Genomic DNA, 17,757 nt, shown 5'->3' with positions numbered 1-17,757 from the left:
CTAGAAGTATAGCCTGAAGGTATAAAGCCCCTGGGTTCCACTCCTAGTACCACCATAAAAAAAAAACCCAAAGAAAAAATTTCTAATCAATCAGTGCAAGGAAAAGTCAAATATAAAATTGCATCTCAATGTTTGCAAAACAAAAATGATACTGAGTTGATGTATGTGCATGCACATGCAGATAAAAAAAACTCTAACATTATTATCTACCAAATGATAACAATATGTATCTTTACTTGGTAAGAAAGCAAGTTACTTTTATTTTCTCCTTTTTACTTAACTAATTTCATCAGTTTTCTATGTGTTAAAATTTTATTTTTTTAATTTAAAAAAATGTTTTGGTGGTACTGGGGATGGAACTCTTCTCTGGTCTATACTCCCAGACCTATTTTATATTTTTATTTGGAAACGGGGTCTCTTTTTTTTTGGTGGTACTGGGGTTCCTGGAAACCCTTCTCCCTCTGGGCTACACTTTCAGACCTATTTTATATTTTTTATTTGGAAACAGGGTCTCTTAAGCCAGAAAAGCTGGCCTCGAACCAGCGCGATCCTCCTGTCTCTGCCTCTCAAGAGCGGGGACTACCAGCGTGCACCTCCACGCCCAGCTTGAAAACAGGGTCTTTTAGGCCAGCAAGGCTGGCTTTGAACCTGCGCGATCCTCCTGTCTCCACCTCCCAAGCATGGGGATTACAAGCGTGTGCCACCACACCTGACCATGACACTTTCTTAATTTTACCTCTACCTAGGAACTGGTTTAGAGAAGGATGAGGGCAGGAAAATATGGTAAACATGTTCTGAAATCATCTTTTCTAAACTACAAAAAAGCAGCTTTTGGCAGAGAATCTCCTGAAGACGCAGAGGTGGTTGGGGATCAAGTCAGGGCAGTCAGACCTTCAGCCAGACACGCTGCAAGTCACGGGCCACGTAGCTGCTGGGTGAGCCCAGCCCAGCACGGGACACTTAAGGCAGCTGACTAGTTAGCCATGACTCATGCTAAAGAGAGACAAGGTCAGCTAAGCAGTGTCCCCTGCTTAGGCAGTCAGATAACAAGCCTACAACTTTAGCTGCAAACATCACTCAAAAGATGCCTCTGGACTTTTTCACATGGCTTGCAAAAATCATGTTTCAGTACCAGAATCCTCAGCGCCGGCCCAACCTGTGAGAGAGGGCATTTTGGGGAAGCCCTACAGAAAACCCATGTCTTTTTATAACAGAGTCCTATTCCTAAGATCTTATAATCTCAAGTTTCTTTCTACCTTCCCCCACTGAGGGCTCATCCTAGTGCCTTGGTTTCCACCAGGGATGGCCGAAGGAAGCAGAGGGTCTAGACCTGCCACCCAAGGTCAAGTCTAGGGCCAATGCTCTCTGCTGTCATAAGTGGCTGGAACATGGCTCAGATTATGGAATGAAATACAATGAGTTTTCCTTTGACAGCAGAAAGCCAGCACACCAGCTGTTAGAATTAGGTGGAGGGTGGTCACAAGGCTGATGTTGTAAGAACGATCACCCATAAAGACAGTCTCTTCTCTCTCACATTACCTCGGTGGTGGGGAGGACCGGGAGGCATGAGTTTTATAGCAAAACTTCTACTGCCCAATTATTATATAAACTGGGAGGAAATTTAAGAGAATTCTCAAACAATTCCATCAGGGAAGGACCAAAATCCATCAAAATGAGATGTCTAAAAACACTGATGTCAATTGAAGTACTAACTAGAACTCCACCTCTGTCTTCCATCTGGCAGAATCAATCACTCTTCCTGCCGATGTCACCACCATCCGTCTTCATATACGGAAGAGTGACCTCTAAAAGGGGGGGGGGGTGTCAGATGCTGAAGACCAGATTTTCCAGCTTATTAAAGCTTTTGAGACGTGGCACCTCTGCAGAAGCCCTACCCACAAGCAGCTTCCCGGCGTTTACTTAACTACGTGTCAACAGCAGCCATCTGAAAGCATCAATTACAGATAGTTCTGCACTTAAACTCTGGAACAAACATTTGCTCTGCACTTGCTAATTGCAGGAAGCCCAAAGACAGGTCTCAAAACTCTCTTGTCCTTCCATGAATTTCCTCAAGGTTCAGGAAGCCGACCCAGGCTCCGAGTTGTAGTTCTGATGCACTCAAAGTGAACTGTCCCCAGACAGTGACTTTGTTGGAGATGAGGTACGGATGCAGAAAGGAGGGAGATGTACAGAAGTGAGCCGAGATGCACATTTGCTCTCTTCTTGCTCCAGACCTGGCACAGACATTTCTGGCACTTCTGTAATGATATATCTTAATAATCGATTTGTTGGCTTCTTGCTGTGAATTGCAAATTTTAGTATGTCTGAGCAGTTTCTCAAACAATTCCATTATTTGCTCTGTGCTCTTTCCTTCCGATGCCTCCAGCAGCTCAAATGGGGGAAGATAAAAATAAAATAAAATTCAAAATCCTTGGGTCTCAGGGGGAATTCACTGCTCTCTTGCAGAAAGGTGACTCTTTCAACTGGAACTCTGCGTGTCTACTTGTCTTGCCTCGAGCCCACTATAAGCTGCCTAACCTTCGGGGTTAAGCATTTTCAGTATGCTTAAGACAAAGGACAATAAAGCACCAAGCTTGCAGATTAAATACACATAGGGGTACAGCAGCGAGAAATAGACCATGACAGTGGCCTTTCTTGCTAACTTCCTCTGGTGTCCGAGGACGGCCTCAGGCATGACAACATTATCTCCTGTCTTATGCCGATCCAGCAAAAAGCCCCTTTCTCAATCACGCTCTTCTCTTAAACTATCCCACATAAATCTTGGAACAACACAGAAAAGCACAAGCTCATCAAACTGACACATGTAATTTGAAAATAAGGTCCAGAATAAATTCACTCACGTAAAAAATGAAAAGGGGGGATGGACCGGGGACATTGATGGATGATTTGGTTCTATTATAGCAAAATAGATGGTACGAGAAGACTCACATTGGGATGGGGGGAAGGCCAGGACACACACATCTCCCATTTAACCTGGGGGAGGGTTTGGAGACTTGGAGAGCCACGAGCAACAGAAGTGCTCTGCCCCGATGTATTTTGACAAGGATCTTCCCACTGTAATGGATACTAGATGTTTCTTCGGGTTAATACTAAGAGGTCTTGAAGCCAGACAAAGATCGATCTTTAACCATATATAGCATTCATAGCAAGACTGACCAGGAATAGAAATATTGTCTTGGGGTTTTTTTATTTTTATTTTTCAGAGTCCTGTGGATTGAGCCAGGGCCACACCCATGCTATGGGAGCGCTCTATCACAGAGGCACATCTCCAGCCTTTGGCAATGCCTTGAGAAGTTTAACAGCTCTTTAAACCCTGTTATCCAAGGACACCACTCCTATGTTTATGTGTTAGAGCAACTCTCTCTATGTGTGTTAGGAGAAAAAGTAAAAAAAAAAAAAAAAGTGTTCATGGTCACATGGGTCTTAAAAACAGTAACAACAATAAAAGAGAAAGAGCACAAATACACGTTCACAGGAGACTGGGTAAATAAACTGTCATACTGCAGCAGTGACTATGAATAGCCTACAGTTAGGGGCATAAAATATATGAACCTCAGAGACACAGTGTTAAATTTAGAAAGTAGGTGAAGAATAATATACGATCCGATTTTAATAATACAAAGGTCAGAAATAAGCCAAACAAAATCCTCTGCATAGGAATATTCTATATATAGTAAAACTGTAAAGAAAGCAAAAGGATGAACAGGATTCAGAATCGCTTCTGGCACGGGGTGGAGGGGACAGCCTGAGAGGGGCGTGCAGGGCTCTTGAGTGACAATAGCCAAGTTCATTTTCTTAAGTAGAGTGGAAGGTTTACAGGTGTTCATTTCATTGTTGGGCTTTGGACTCTGCAAATGTATGATGTATTATTTCATATGTATAACTATTGCATAAGAAAAGAGGCCCCACTGGTTCATCCCACATCTTTGGTTCCAGTGCTGGGCTCCTTTTACCTGGATTTCCAACTGCCCCCTTTCTGGGTTTTCCCATCTTGTCAGCTTCCCACACAGCTGTCTGCTTAAGGAAGGACCCTAGGCTCCTTCATGTTACCGGCCTCCCCAGAGCTACCAGTGATTTGGTAGAAACATTTCTTCTCGCTGCTTCACAAATTTAGCAAAAAGTATATAACCTGCTATTCAAATTTTCATAAAGTAGCATTTCTTTGGTGTCACTATATATCATTCTCAAGTCTTACCCTCATGGCAAACTGAATGACTTAAATATTTTAAAATTTTCTAGACAGACTCAGAACTCTCCTCTCTCTTTGCTTTTGATCCTGAAATTCCCTTTAGCGTAGATGCTGCTGTCTGCATGACTAAGTAGAAACTCTGTCCCTCTTTCAAGGCCATATTATCACCGCCTCCATCGCCTCCCAAGCCACGTGGCATCTTTTCCTTCTCTAAATCCCATGTTCTTTGCATAATACTTGTGGCCCTGGAGCTATGGTGGCTCCGTCTGCCTCAGTTCATTCATTCAGTAGTTTCTGAGCACATCCCAGGTGTGCAGGACACTGGAGACAACTCCTGGGCCAATTGGCAAATAAAGAGCCATCATGAATCGTGGAAGGACAAAATGGAGCAAGGAGGTAGGCAGGATTCCTGGGCAGAGAAAATGGCAAGTGCTAGGGTCCTGCGGTTAGATCTGCGTGAGGCACTGGGGAGATGCGTGTGGAAGAGATGGAGCAGCAAACACCCCATGCCCGACTTGTGAGCCCTTGCAGCTTATGGCAGGTATTCTGCATCAGCGGCACACAGGAAAATCTGCTCACTGAACCCAAAACTCATACACAGTGCAAAATATGCCTGTTTTCTTTCCATACTAACAAAGGAGACGGGGGAGGAAAACCCATGTTATGAAAGAAAACGAACTGCACAGCACTTAACATTTTAATTCATCTAACCCTTCACGGCACATTTTAAATGTGCTAGCTGAAGTGCTTTGTGATGTTAAATTCAAAAGTAGGCAAGAAAGCCAAGCTATTAAACACTCTATGGGAGAAAAACACCAGACAGCTTCGGGTGAGTCCGTGAGTATGTGCGTGCGTGCGCGTGTGTGTACACAGATGTGCCCCGCACCTATAGAGAACGCTATATAAAAACACTTGGCTCTTTGAGAATTTAGTTCCCCACATAATGGAGGGTTGGGAGAGAGAGTTAAAGTCAAATGTTGAAGTCGTATGAACTTAAGTACACTTTGGAAACAAGATACCACAAAAAACAAACATAAAAATGGAAGAGTCACAGTTAGGAGGTAGCAATTTCACTTTAGAAAGTTTTCTTCTCAATGTACAAAGTGAAGCCACAGACAATAAACGTCCTGTGGACGACAACAGCACACATTTGCGTTTGGTGCCTCGTTCACTGGGCTCACTTCCCCTGCGTCCTCTAATTTAAGACTCTTGCTCACTGAGATGTGATCTGTTGGGTGTGTGATCAGCTATGGATCAAAAGAGGAAACGGTATTCTTTGGGACTTAGATTTTAACTTTTAATTAAGGCTCAGATCAGAGTGTGATCAATGGAAGGTCTAGTCCAACGTCTTTGAGGCAGTGGACAGAGGGGACATCTGCTGATTTGCATATCCTTTTTGGTTATTATAGAAATGCCTACATCATTTAGGCAATAAACCAGCCAAGAAAATGTGGCCCAAGGAAAAAAGTAAGTAGAGTGCTAGACCTAACAGAAGAAAAGAAAACAAAAGCCATCAGGTGGCATTTGCAGAGGTATCTACTTATGTGTAAAATCATTATGTAAAAACAGACAGAGTTTATACGTCTTCATGCACAACATCTCATCCCTTCCAGAAAGGAGTGAGATTTTCTAGCTCCATGAGAAGGTCAGGAAGGGGCATCTAGTTGGTTGTGACACTGGACGGTGGCGATTTTCAGCAACTCCAGCCTCCCCGTCGTGGCAGATGTTGTATAATATCTATGAAAGGAGGTGGCCTGGGCTGCCCCTGCTTATTTTTCCAGGCTGGGGATTGCACATGCTAAGCAACCAACGGCTATACCACTGAACTGCACCCACAGCCATCTTTATATTTTATTTTGAGACAGAGTCTCACTAAGGTGATCAGGCTGGCCCCAAACTTGCAATCCTCCTCCCTCAGCCTCCTAAATACACCCGGGTTGGCCTGAAACAGACTGATCGCTCTTGTTCCTGTGAACCAAGAGGAAATCCTGAACTTTCTGTGGCCTGTCAGTAATAACCAGAGGTCTGATCCAAGATCGCTCGTGCCACCTCCAGACTCTAAAACCCAGAGGCACAAACTATAAGGAAGGAGAAGTCAATATATTAGTGTGTCTCTCAACTTGATGAATGTGGACACCCCCTGCCAGAGAACTAATTTTTGTGTATAATTAAACATGGAAATGCTATGTTTTCCAATCAACAACCAATCAGTCTGTGATACTCTGAATATCATTACCGGAAAGCTGTGATTTCCCTGCAAATTGCTTTTTCAGTTACATTCTAAGATTCTATCTTCTAAGACTACAATGACAGATTGAAAGGTCAGGGCCGGGAGAGCTGGCTGTAACGCGGGCCCCAGGCTTACCATGAACCTTCCAGGTAGGCATTGAGGCCTTTGCGAATGACGTGGCCCAAGTAGCCATTCTTCTCAGCTACGTGCTTTGCCCATCTGGAAAGGAAAGGGAAGATTAAAATATGCAAACTGTGGCAGATTAAATAAATAATCACTTTTTTTTCTTCACATGATCTCAAAAAAATACCACTTGGGGAACAGTTTTGCTTGTTGGATTTTATAAAGCAACAAGCCAGAACTGAATGTTAAAAAGGCGACTACATTTTGAGAGCTTTACATTCAGTGCCCTTTCTTTTCCACTCATAGGAGCTGTCTTTTATAGAAATTAAGAATGCAATAAACATAATAAAAACTATCTACCAATACAAAAAAAAATCTCGACCAAGAATTCTATTACCCTCTCTATTAATATATATTTATTTAAGCTGAGTATTGTGGTGCACACTTGTAATCCCAGTGCTTGGGAGGCTAAGACAGGAGGATGGCACAGGTTTAAAGCCAGCCTCAGCTACTTAGTGAGGCTCTCAGCAACTTAGTGAGACCCTGTTTCCAAATAAAATATAATAATAGGTCCGAGAGTATAGCCCAGAGGTAGAAAGCCTCTGGGTTCCACTCCCAGTACCACCTAAAACAAAAATTATATATATGTGTGTGTGTGTATATATATATATGTTTATTTTATCATAAGGTTTTTGTTTCTGCCCCCCAATGTATGTTAGAGGGTCTTATTAAAAATGAACTAGTCAGTTGAAATCTTTAGACTTAGACCACTAAAAGAATAGTATAAGAATGTATAACTAACAAGCTAAAAGGAGGAGGAAATAAAATAATTTTCAAAAATACTTGATTAATACCAAAAAAAGAAAGGAAAGAAAAAAAGGCATAAAGCAAATCAGATGGAAGAAATAGAAAATAGATAGTAAAATAGTAGATTTTAAAACCATATACTTCATTATATTTAATGTAAATTTATTTTTATAAAAATATATTTTATTTTTAATGTAAATTAAAAGCTAAAATTGTCAAGCCGAACATATAATGCACAAAAATTCAATTGTTGTTGCTTATAAAAGACACACATTAGAAATGAAAGAGCCATGTGTGGTGGTGCACGCTTGTAATTTCAGTACTTGGGTGGCCTAGACAGGAGGATTGCAGGTTTGCAGCCAGCCCCAGCTACTTATTTAGGCCCTCCACAACTTAGTGAGTCCCTGTTTCAAAATAAAAGATTAAAAAATAGGAGCCAGGTGTGGTGGCGCACGCTTGTAATCCCAGCATTGGGAGGCTGAGACAGGAGGATCGCAGTTCACGGAAGCCTCAGCTACTTAAGTGAGGCCATCTACAACTCAGTGAGACCTGGTCTCAAAATAAAGAATAAAAAAATAGGGCAGGGGGTGTAGCTTGGGGGTCGAATGCCCCTGGGTTCCATCCCCAGACCCGCAAAAAAAAAAAAAGATTAAAAAATAGGGCTTGGCGGTGTAGCTCAAAGATAGAATTGGGTTCAATACTCAGGGGCGCCAGGCATGGTGGTGCATGCTTGTAATCCCCGCGCTTAGGAGGCTGAGACAGGAGGATCACGCGGGTACAAAGCCAGCCTCCCTGGCTTAAGAGACCCTGTTTCCAAATAAAAAATATAAAATAGGTGTGGGAGTGTAGCCAGGGTTCCATCCCCAGTGCCACACACACACACACACACACACACACACACACACACACACAAATACTCAGGGGTATTGCAAAATAAAAAAGAAAAAGAAAAGAAAAAAGAAATTAAAGATGAAAGAAAACTAAAAGTAAAAGGATGGGAAGAAAATGTACAAACTAACAAGAAAACCTGTTGTAACTACATGAAAAACATCAGAAAAAGGAGAATAAGGCAAAGGCCAACAACAGAGACAAAGAGAATACTGGAAAATAATAAAAGGAATAGGTAGAAAGGCAAAATAATTCTAATTCTAAATCAGAATGACCTAATATATAAACTCCATCTACATAAGGCAAAACCAACAAAACCAAATGGAGACATACGGAAGCTGGTACACACTGTGGGGAGTTTTAACACACATCTTTCAATAACTGATATAAGCAACAGAGAAAGAAAAGTCAGGGGCAGGAGATCTGAACAAATAATTAGTGAACTAGATGTAAATATGTAGACATTGACCCAACAAGTTTAGAAAACACAATCTTTTCAAGAGACCAGAAAACATCCATCAAAACTGACTGGAATAGGGTCATCAAACAAACTTAACAAATTTCAAAGGACTGGAATTATTCAGAATATGTTCTTGGATCATGGTGGAATTAAGCTGGAAATCAATAACAAAAGGATAGCAAGATAGGTCCTCTGCAAGTTAGTGAGACCCTGTTTCAAAATTAAATTAGAAAACAAATAGGGCAGGGGGTGTAGATCGGAGGCCCAATGCCCCTGGGTTCCATCCCCAGTACTGCAAAAAACAAAAAACAAAACAAAAAAAAAAAAAAAAAGAAAAAGATAAAGAAAAATTAAAAAAGTAAAAAGGAGAAAAATATTCTTAACTCTTGGGGCCATAACAAAACAGGCACTAAGCCACGCTGTATCAGTGGGCCATTTTTTGATACAATTTTGGATATGTAAGACTCCCCAAAATTGGCCTCTTATTCACCATTCTACAGGAAAGTACTATAGAATGTGCTCTATCAAAATTTAGGTGCAAGCCCGGCGTGGTGGCGCACGCTTGTAATCCCCGCGCTTGGGAGGCGGAGACAGGAGGATCGCACAGGTTCGAAGCCAGCCGCGCTGGCTTAAGAGACCCTGTTTCCAAATGCAAAGTATAAAATAGGTCTGGGAGTGTAGCCTGGAGGTAGAAGGGTTTCCAGGAACCCCAGTACCACCAAAAAAAAAAAAGAAAGAAAAAAAAATTTAGGTGCAGACCAAGAAAGGGATTCAACAAAGAGAACAAAACTCCCCCCAAAAGCAAAAGTGAGGGGCAAGGAAGCTCCCCAACGATGACAAGGTTAATCACAGGAGGACAGCACGGTTCCAAGACTCTAGGAAAGCTATCACTAACAAGATTAAATTACAGAGTATCTGATGGGTGTGGACATTTTGAGAGCAGATTTGGATACCCGAAGGAGAATTTGGAGATCAGGTACCTGGAAAATGACCAGAGCTGTAGAGCTAACAAATACACCACCAACAACAAAATTATTATTATTATCCCAAAGCAACAGAAAGTTGTTCAAGAAAGAAGCAGTGAGCATAGTCTGTTGCATGATTCAGCTGTGAACAGCATTCAGCTGTGAACAGCAATCTCACCAGGATAAGCGAGTGCTCTTTGGGAAGAGGAGAGCAGACAGGAAGTGTGAATGTGTGGGGCAGTGGGAGGTGATGGAGGGAAAGAGAACGAAAGAGAACTTCCCCAGGGGGCCATCACTGGACAAGGCCTCTGATGATACCACAGTGGGATAGGCATGCTGCTTAGAGACAGAGGCAAACTAAAAAGAAAGTATTAAAAGACTGAAAATGATTTTTTTCCAGGGAGCAGAAAATAAGAATCTGGGATGGAGGTGGCAAGCAGGGATTCCCTGGTTTTCCTTGTTACATAATTTTTTTTTAAAGTAAAAAGTTTAAAGTCTTTGCTTGCCTTGTCAATTATTTAGCTTTTTTTAATTGAATGCATAGATAGCTGATTAAAAACTCAATTTTAGGCCAGGCGTGGTGGCACATGATTGTAATCCCCGCATTCAGTAGTCTGAGACCGGAGGATCGTGGTTCAATGACAGCCTTAGCTACTTAGTGAGGCCCTCTACAACTCAGTGAGACCCGGTTTCAAAATAAAGAATAAAAAGTAGGGCTGGGGGTGTAGCTCAGAGATTGAATGCCCCTGGGTTCCATCCCCAGACCTGCAAAAAAAAAAAAACAAAACAAACAAACAAAAAAAACCCCTCAATTTTAGGCTGGGCATGGTGGCACACGCTTGGAATCCCAGCATTCAGGAGGCTAAGGCCAGAGGATCATGGTTCGCAGACAGCCTCAGCCACTTAGTGAGGTCCTTTGCAACTCAGGGAGACCCAGTTTCAAAATAAAAAATAAAAAATAAAATAGGGCTGGGGGTGGAGCTCAGAGGTAGAAGGCCCCTGGGTTCCATCCCCAGACCCGCAAAAATAAAAAAATAAAAAAATAAAAAATTTAAAATGCAAGAGAAATAAAGGAAGGAGAAAGGGAAGGAGAAAAGGAGGGAAGGAAGGAACAAAGAATGAAGGAAGGAACAAAGGAAAGTAGGAGAGCTATCTTCTTAGGCTCAATGAGTGGAGTACACGGCTTTTCTATGACAGGTGACATTTGACAGATTCTTACACAACAGCTTTCTCAGGATCTCTGGGGAAGGTCTCCAGGTTGCCTGTGATATAGTAGAGAGAACACCACAAGGTCCCTTCAATGTGTCCCCCTTGTGCAGCCTTATGGAAATATTCACCAGCTAAAGTCTGTAAAGAGAGAAGCAGACGTCATTGTCCTTAGTGCAGAGAACCCCGGATGCACTGGTTTCTCGGGAGCCAGGGCCATGCAGCGTTTTGAACTTGATAGAATCTCAGCTTCTAACTTCGGATACTTAAGAAAACCAGGTCAAGTAATCCTTTCAGAGAGACAGCTCGTCGCAGAAGCCAGCCTCTGGGATGCATGACCTCGCCAAAAGCTATTCTGTTGATTAAGTTTACCCAATAAATACAACCACAGGTGACCACAAATACCATTGCCGTCTCATTTGGTCCTCACATAACCCCGGCACGCTAGATAGAAGACCGTATCAGGAGTCACGCAGGGTGAAAATTCAGGCACTTGCTTTTCTAACCTTGCTTAATACCTTGCTTCAATCTCATGCACCAAAAAACACATTTCCAGTGGGAAGGTGAGAATTAGAATATGACAATAAAAAATCTACGCTCGCAGATGTGTGGGAGGGTTACCAGACATTTGCAATGCATAAAAATATCTGTCTCATGAGTAATCAGACCACGGCAGAGCAAAAAAGAAAACAAACACTTAGGTATATGTACTCCTACTGATTACTGTTATTTTTTTGGAGGTAGTTAACTATTGCTTTTTTTTTTTTTTTGAAAGTATGGGCTTTGGAGGCAGACAACCTTGAGTTCAAATCCCAGCTCTGCTCTTGATGAGCCCCGTGGCCTTGGACATGTTGGTTAATCTCTCCAAACTTCATTTTCTGCAACTGCAGAATGTGGCTTCTGATAGACCCTAGCAGGAGAGTTTTGGGGCAAGGATTAAATGAGATAAGGCATTCTCCAGGTTTAGTCTGGTGCTTCACAGAGCATAAACTTCAATCACCCTCCTACCCTGCCAAATCTGCTGCCGCTACAGCCTTATTTATACCAATAAATGCTACTTGGATTCTTCCATCTCGATACATGCCAAACGCCCTCGAGTGGTCAGACTCCTCCCCACCTCTCACCCCCTCATTCCCATCAGCAAATCCTGTCTCCTCACCTTCAGAATATCTACAGACCCAATCCCAGCTGAGCCCTCCGCGGACACCACACCGCCCTTTTTCTCTGCTGTCCTTTCTCGCTTGGAGTCAATGTGTTGATCCCTTATTCCTTTCCCTTGTCTCTCTTGAGTTAGTAGTGTTCGCCAGGACCCTTTTTAATGCCACCCATCACTGCCCCAGAGGGTCTGCAGCTCCCATCTCCCAAGGAGCAAAATCAAAGTCTCAAGATGATCTGGTCCCCATCTCTGCTGTCTTCTGCTCCTGCTACCTGGCAACAGGCCTGCTTCCTCGAGGGCCTTTGTTCTGATTGTTGCCTTCTCCCGGAATGTTCTCCTAGATGTCCACAAGACTCCTTTAGGAGTCTGGACAAAGTCACATCAGAGAGGCCTTCCCTGGTCTCCCTTATACAGTAGCATCCCTCCAGCTCTCCCCACCCTGTCCCCTCTGCCCTGCTTTATTTTTCTCCCTAGAACTCATCTCTGTTTGTCTTGATATGAGGTACCAAATGTAAGCTTCATCAGAGCGGAGACTGTTTTGTCTGCTGCTGCGTCCCCACTGCCTAGAAGCGCGCCTGGCCTAGGTGGGTGTTCAACGTAACAGGGCCTGGGTTATTAGCACCATCCTCAATATTATCATTAATGGAAGAGGCTTCCATTTCACTTTGGGGGCCAGGCCTCCACTCCACCATATGTATGACTTCAAGTTACTTAACCTCTCAGGAACTTGGTCTCCTAGTCCATAAAATGGACTTAATCGGGTAGATATTTGGGAGGACAGGTTCCATGAGTCTGTGCTTTGTCCAAGCCGGGCACAGAGGCAGCGCTCAGTAAACCCTATAGGCCACCAGTGCTATTTTCAATATTACTTAATCTGGTCTTTTATCAGGCAAGCACGCATGTGAACTTAGCACTTTCAGCTACTATAAAATCAGTCCCTGCATCATCTCTCCTCTGTCCCCATCTTAAGTCACCCGCCCCAATTCAAGACTTTCTCTTCTGTGGAGCCTTCTGGACTGTGTTGGTCTGTCCCGTGTCCCTTCTCCAGGACTGCTTGGCCCATGCCATTTACCATGCATGGCCTGGGCTAATGCTACCCTTTGCCCCTTGATGTCCTGTCTTCCTCTCCAGACCCTGAGCTCCTTGAGGACAGGGCCTGTGCCTCAGGTGGCATTCCTATGTCCCTACCCCCAGCACCTTGTCCAGTCTGGAATCACAGTCCATGTTCCACAAACGCCTCCTGGGGCGGGGGGGGGGGGGCGAGTGGTCGGCTGCAGAGCTGGCCTCCAGTCTACTCACGAGATTCCTTCCGGGAACCCCTGGGAAAATGCCATCCAGATGCAGCACTCCCAGATTGTACGATGCGTCTGGGTTCCCCATTTCTTCTGCTTTTAACCAGTACTTTGCTGCTTTTGCATAATTTTTCTTGAATTTGTGGTAGTACCATCCCAGGCCATTGACTGCCTGATGCAATCCCTGGATTTTAAAACAAAAAAGAAATTACATTAAAAAAAAAAAAGAAATCTAAAGAAATCTGAAAGCAATTGCTATAAAGGCATGCTGTCTGTGTCTGAGCAAAACCTTTCTCTCCTCTTTTTTTGGGGAGGGCAGATGGCATTCAAGAAAAGCTAAGTGCTAGAAAACAGAAGCCTGCCTGAGAGACTTCCCAGGTGGATTTGGCCCGGCTGCTGCTGGGATTTCTGCCTTCCAGCTCAACAGCGATGCTGGCCCCCAGATCATTGCTCAGTGCTGTTGGGCTCTTGCACAACACCCTTGTCTACAAACGGCCTTTCTTACCACTCTGCAGGATCAACAGTACCCTTAAAATTCGTGAGCCCGGGGTGGCAAGAAGCATGAAACCTGCCCTGGCTGGAATGCTTTCTAGGTGACTCGCCTGCCCATCTGTTGATTCCTCTGCCCTGAACATCAGCAAATCCTCCAAGGGGAGCAGCTATGACAGCCCCTTATAAAGCACTGGTGCTTTGAGATGGCCTGGCGCTCCTGATTCAGATGGCGATTAGATCCTGGGAGGGGCTGAGGCAGAGGAGGAGAGTGGAAAAGGAAGGGAAGAGGATTTCAAAACTATGTCTGAACCTGAAACTGGTTCATGTCAATCTAGCCTCTGGCCTCTTTGTTCTTGTTGAATGCATTCTGTTAGGCATTGACTTCTGCTTGCCGGATGCTCACACTCTGATGAGAGCTCAGGAGCCCTGCAGAGAGAGTGGTCCTGATACAGCTACCTGCCCAGCCGGGAGACACTGGTGTGCACACCTGGGCAAAAACAAAGGTGTGAGGGGCCATTAGTGCCCTGCACCTGTGGATGCGTGAGCCAGAATCTAAGTATTGAACTAGATCTTTTTGTCTCCCCTCTCCCCAGTGAAGAACGGATGTCCCTTAACAGTAGGTACCAAGATTCCCTGCTGCAACCTTTCCTAGGGCAGCGGCTCCTAGACGCTGAATCTCTTAGTCTCTACGTTGGAATCTTAGTGCAGAGAAAACCTGGAGAACTAGCAAAGATATTTGGAATGGAAGCTCTGTGAGGGATGGGATCTTGGTTTTTATCCCACGCACAGAGCCAGCATTCAGTAAATATCCACCAAATGAATGAAAGGCATGCTTTGAATATTTGGTACATGGCAAAAGGGACTCTAAGACCAAAACCCTCACAGAGGGGGGGGGGGTCACAACATAAGCATCCAAGAGTGCCACTTGGAAAAGCTCAGCAACATAGACTCCACCATGGAAGCATTCTTCTTGAGCCTGGGTCAAAGTGAGCTTCCAGAAGGCATTGTAGAATACTCTTATGAAGCTATAGACCAGGTCACTCTATAAGGTGAGAAGAGCCTGCTTTGGGAACAATCTGCAGAAGGGGCTCGTGCCGATGGCTTTTCCAGTGTTTACCTCAGGAGGCCCCAGCCATATTCAGATGTGCCTATCATAGGTCAACGCCTTTCAGATCTCCTCTTGCAATGGTGTTGGGACTCACAAGGAAATCTGTCTTATTGTTTAGTACTTGGACTTTGTACTCAGTACTCTGAATTAATACTCAGACCTTGTTCTGAACTTTTACCCAGCTGGATCAATAGCTTCCCCTGTGTGACTTCTGGCTAATCCCCAGACTCCAGCCCTATGGGATCTGCACCACAGTCCCTGTCAAAGAGTGGTGCCTTAATGAGTCCTTGCTGGGTGAAAGAGTGAGAATTACAAAATGCTTTTAAGGGCACCATTACTCCAGGCCACAAAGCTGCGTTTCCCCTATACTTAAGCTCTGCAGCAAATAATTCAACAAAAATAAATAAGTATTCATTCCACATAAAGTACATTTGACATCAGTTCTCCACTAGGGGCCAAAAAAGATGCAAATTTCACATCTGTCTAGAAATCCCCACACTGCCGCACTCTAGGATGCTCTGGAACCAGGGCCTTCCATGACCAGCATTAAACCGCTTTCCTATCATTTGTGTTGGTGCTAGGAGCAGCTGTGCACCGTGGTGGGCTGCCCCTTGTGGAGTTGTGGGTCCTCTGGGCAGCACCGTGGGGGAGGAGAGACGCTTGCCTATCCTACACCATGCTCCAGCTTCCTGCTCAACGGAACAGTGCACTCTGAGTTCCCCAGGGAAAAGGATAAGGACGAGAAGTCAGCATGGAGACTTCAGGAGTCTTTGTGGACAAGGCCCACATTCACGGCCTTGTTAACAGAGGTACATCCAAGAGCAGAAAGGGCTACACAGTGCTCTGTCAGGGTGTAGACTTATAGTGGTCTCTACAAGTCTGCCCATGTGCAGATCCATACAGATGTGTGTAAATGTATGTGTGTGGGTGTGCATGCAGTGGGCACGTGTGTTTGTAACACGTGTGTGTGAGTGTGTATGTGTGTATGTGTGTATGTGTGTGTCCCATCTCAAGTGATTTTGTAACTTCTATTCTGTATTAAAACCTAGAGGAACTTCAAGATGCCACTGATGTGCAAAAAGAGACAAAGCCAGTTCCTAGGCATGGGTGTGACCTTGGTAAACGGCCCCTTGTCAAGGCAGAGGAAGCGACTGGGGATTGGACACGGCAGGGTTAACCTTCCAAGGAATAGGCTTTTGGTTTTCCTAATTCAATGGCATTTACACCCATTCCGTTTCAAGGAGCCCTGCTGCTTGTTATCAAGGCCGCTCATGATTATAATTTTAGCCTTCAAACAAAATCAGCCGAATTCTATTGACTGGAAGGTGAATTCAGCTTTTGAATTTTGCTGTCCCCACTGTGGCAAGTTTCTGTATGGTTTGTAACTCAAAAAATGACTAATCACTGCAATGCTGAGACCCCTCCTCACCCCATGTCCACTTCTGGGCTCTGTAGGGAAAGGCTGGCCGACTCCTCCCGTTATCTGAGTGTGGATGTGTGTGTGGTGGGACTGTCCTCTCCACAATATGCATATATTACCTTGAAAGCTGCTTTCTTCATCAGCTCCAAGGCCAGCCGTCTGTTCTTTTTTACTCCTTGACCCTAAACATTAACAAACAGCAGAATTATGCAGCAAATAAACCCAGCGCGCACAGAGGCATTGCTGCTCCGTATATGACCCAAATCATCTTCCTCTTAAACATTTCTACGTTCAGCACTGTTATGTCACCATGGTCATCGCCATGATCATCATCATCATTAGTATTCTGCTCTGATTTGCAGGAGATGCAACAAGTTTTGATGTTTCAGGTTAGCAGTAGTACAAAATCCTCGCTGAGTCCCGAGTGAATAGAGTTCCTAGCGCTCCCTGCGTACTATAGGGCGAAGCCGGGAATCAGGTTAAATGCACTTGGTCTCCTGGTTGCTTCCCTCTGGGATTATCTAATTTGCCAGCCAGACAAAGCACTTTATCTATGCTTTGGGCAGTCAAGAATGATCACGCAGCCGGGCGTGGTGCCGCACACTTGTTATCCCCCACACTTGGGAGGCGGAGACAGGAAGATCGCGCAGGTTCGAAGCCAGCCTTGCTGGCTTAAGAGACCCTGTTTCCAAATAAAAATATAAAAAATAGGTGTCTGGGAGTGTAGCCCGGAGGTAGAAGGGTTTCCAGGAACCCCAGTACCACCAAAAAAAAAAAAAAAAAAAAAAGAAAGATCACGCTGTTGCTGTAGCCCCGTTGGTCCCGCCTCAAGCCCCTAGAGTTTGACACTGTGGCTTCAGAAGCAGCTGGAGAACCTGTTGTGAAGGAGACAGGACCCCTGTGGAATCTGTTGCCTTGGAGGCAAGTGACAGAAACTAACAAGGTTCTTCCAGCAAAATAAAGATTTTCCAGCAGCAGTGGTTTATCCTCTGTGCAGAGAAATGGGATTTGGGGTTCTTATTGCAAGAAAGGAACTTTGAGGACCACACGCCGAGGTGTCTAGAAGACCATGTGGGGACATGGCGGGTCCAGGACGTCTCTGTTGACACAGATCTGAAAGTGAAGATGCCAGGCAAGGGGGCCAGGTCAAAACGCTGCTGCTCCAAGCTCATTTGGAATCGCTGGTACCCTCCACTCCCCAGTCGCCATCCTTTGGACTTAGACAAGGTCAACAGGTCACATGTGATATGAATGTGAGAGGACTTTGCAAGAATACAGCTGTTAGTTCTATTTAAGTGCTTAGCACCATAGTAAATTAATGTAGCACTAATAAATGTTCCTGGGTCAATTAACATGGGCCACTACAGTCCTATCATAGCTGACCATCACTACACCCCATC

General features: G+C 44.3%; 1 protein-coding gene across 1 annotated transcript in view; it reads right to left on the bottom strand.

Annotated features, from left to right (window-relative positions):
- SEL1L3 (SEL1L family member 3) overlaps positions 1-17,757 on the bottom strand; it is a gene marked incomplete at both ends in the record, with an annotated part of 114,103 nt that overhangs the window by 18,984 nt on the left and 77,362 nt on the right. Inside the window, 4 exons of the mRNA XM_080697461.1 lie at positions 6,576-6,659; positions 10,903-11,030; positions 13,345-13,521; positions 16,477-16,539. Coding sequence (XP_080553587.1) covers positions 6,576-6,659; positions 10,903-11,030; positions 13,345-13,521; positions 16,477-16,539 — 452 coding nt within the window. The remainder of the gene's footprint in view (positions 1-6,575; positions 6,660-10,902; positions 11,031-13,344; positions 13,522-16,476; positions 16,540-17,757) is intronic.

Source organism: Muscardinus avellanarius (assembly GCF_963383645.1).
Source record: "Muscardinus avellanarius genome assembly, chromosome: 6".
Taxonomy (NCBI): Eukaryota; Metazoa; Chordata; class Mammalia; order Rodentia; family Gliridae; genus Muscardinus; species Muscardinus avellanarius.
The sequence above is the reverse complement of the archived record's forward strand: the minus strand, read 5'-3'. Positions and strand labels throughout refer to the sequence as shown.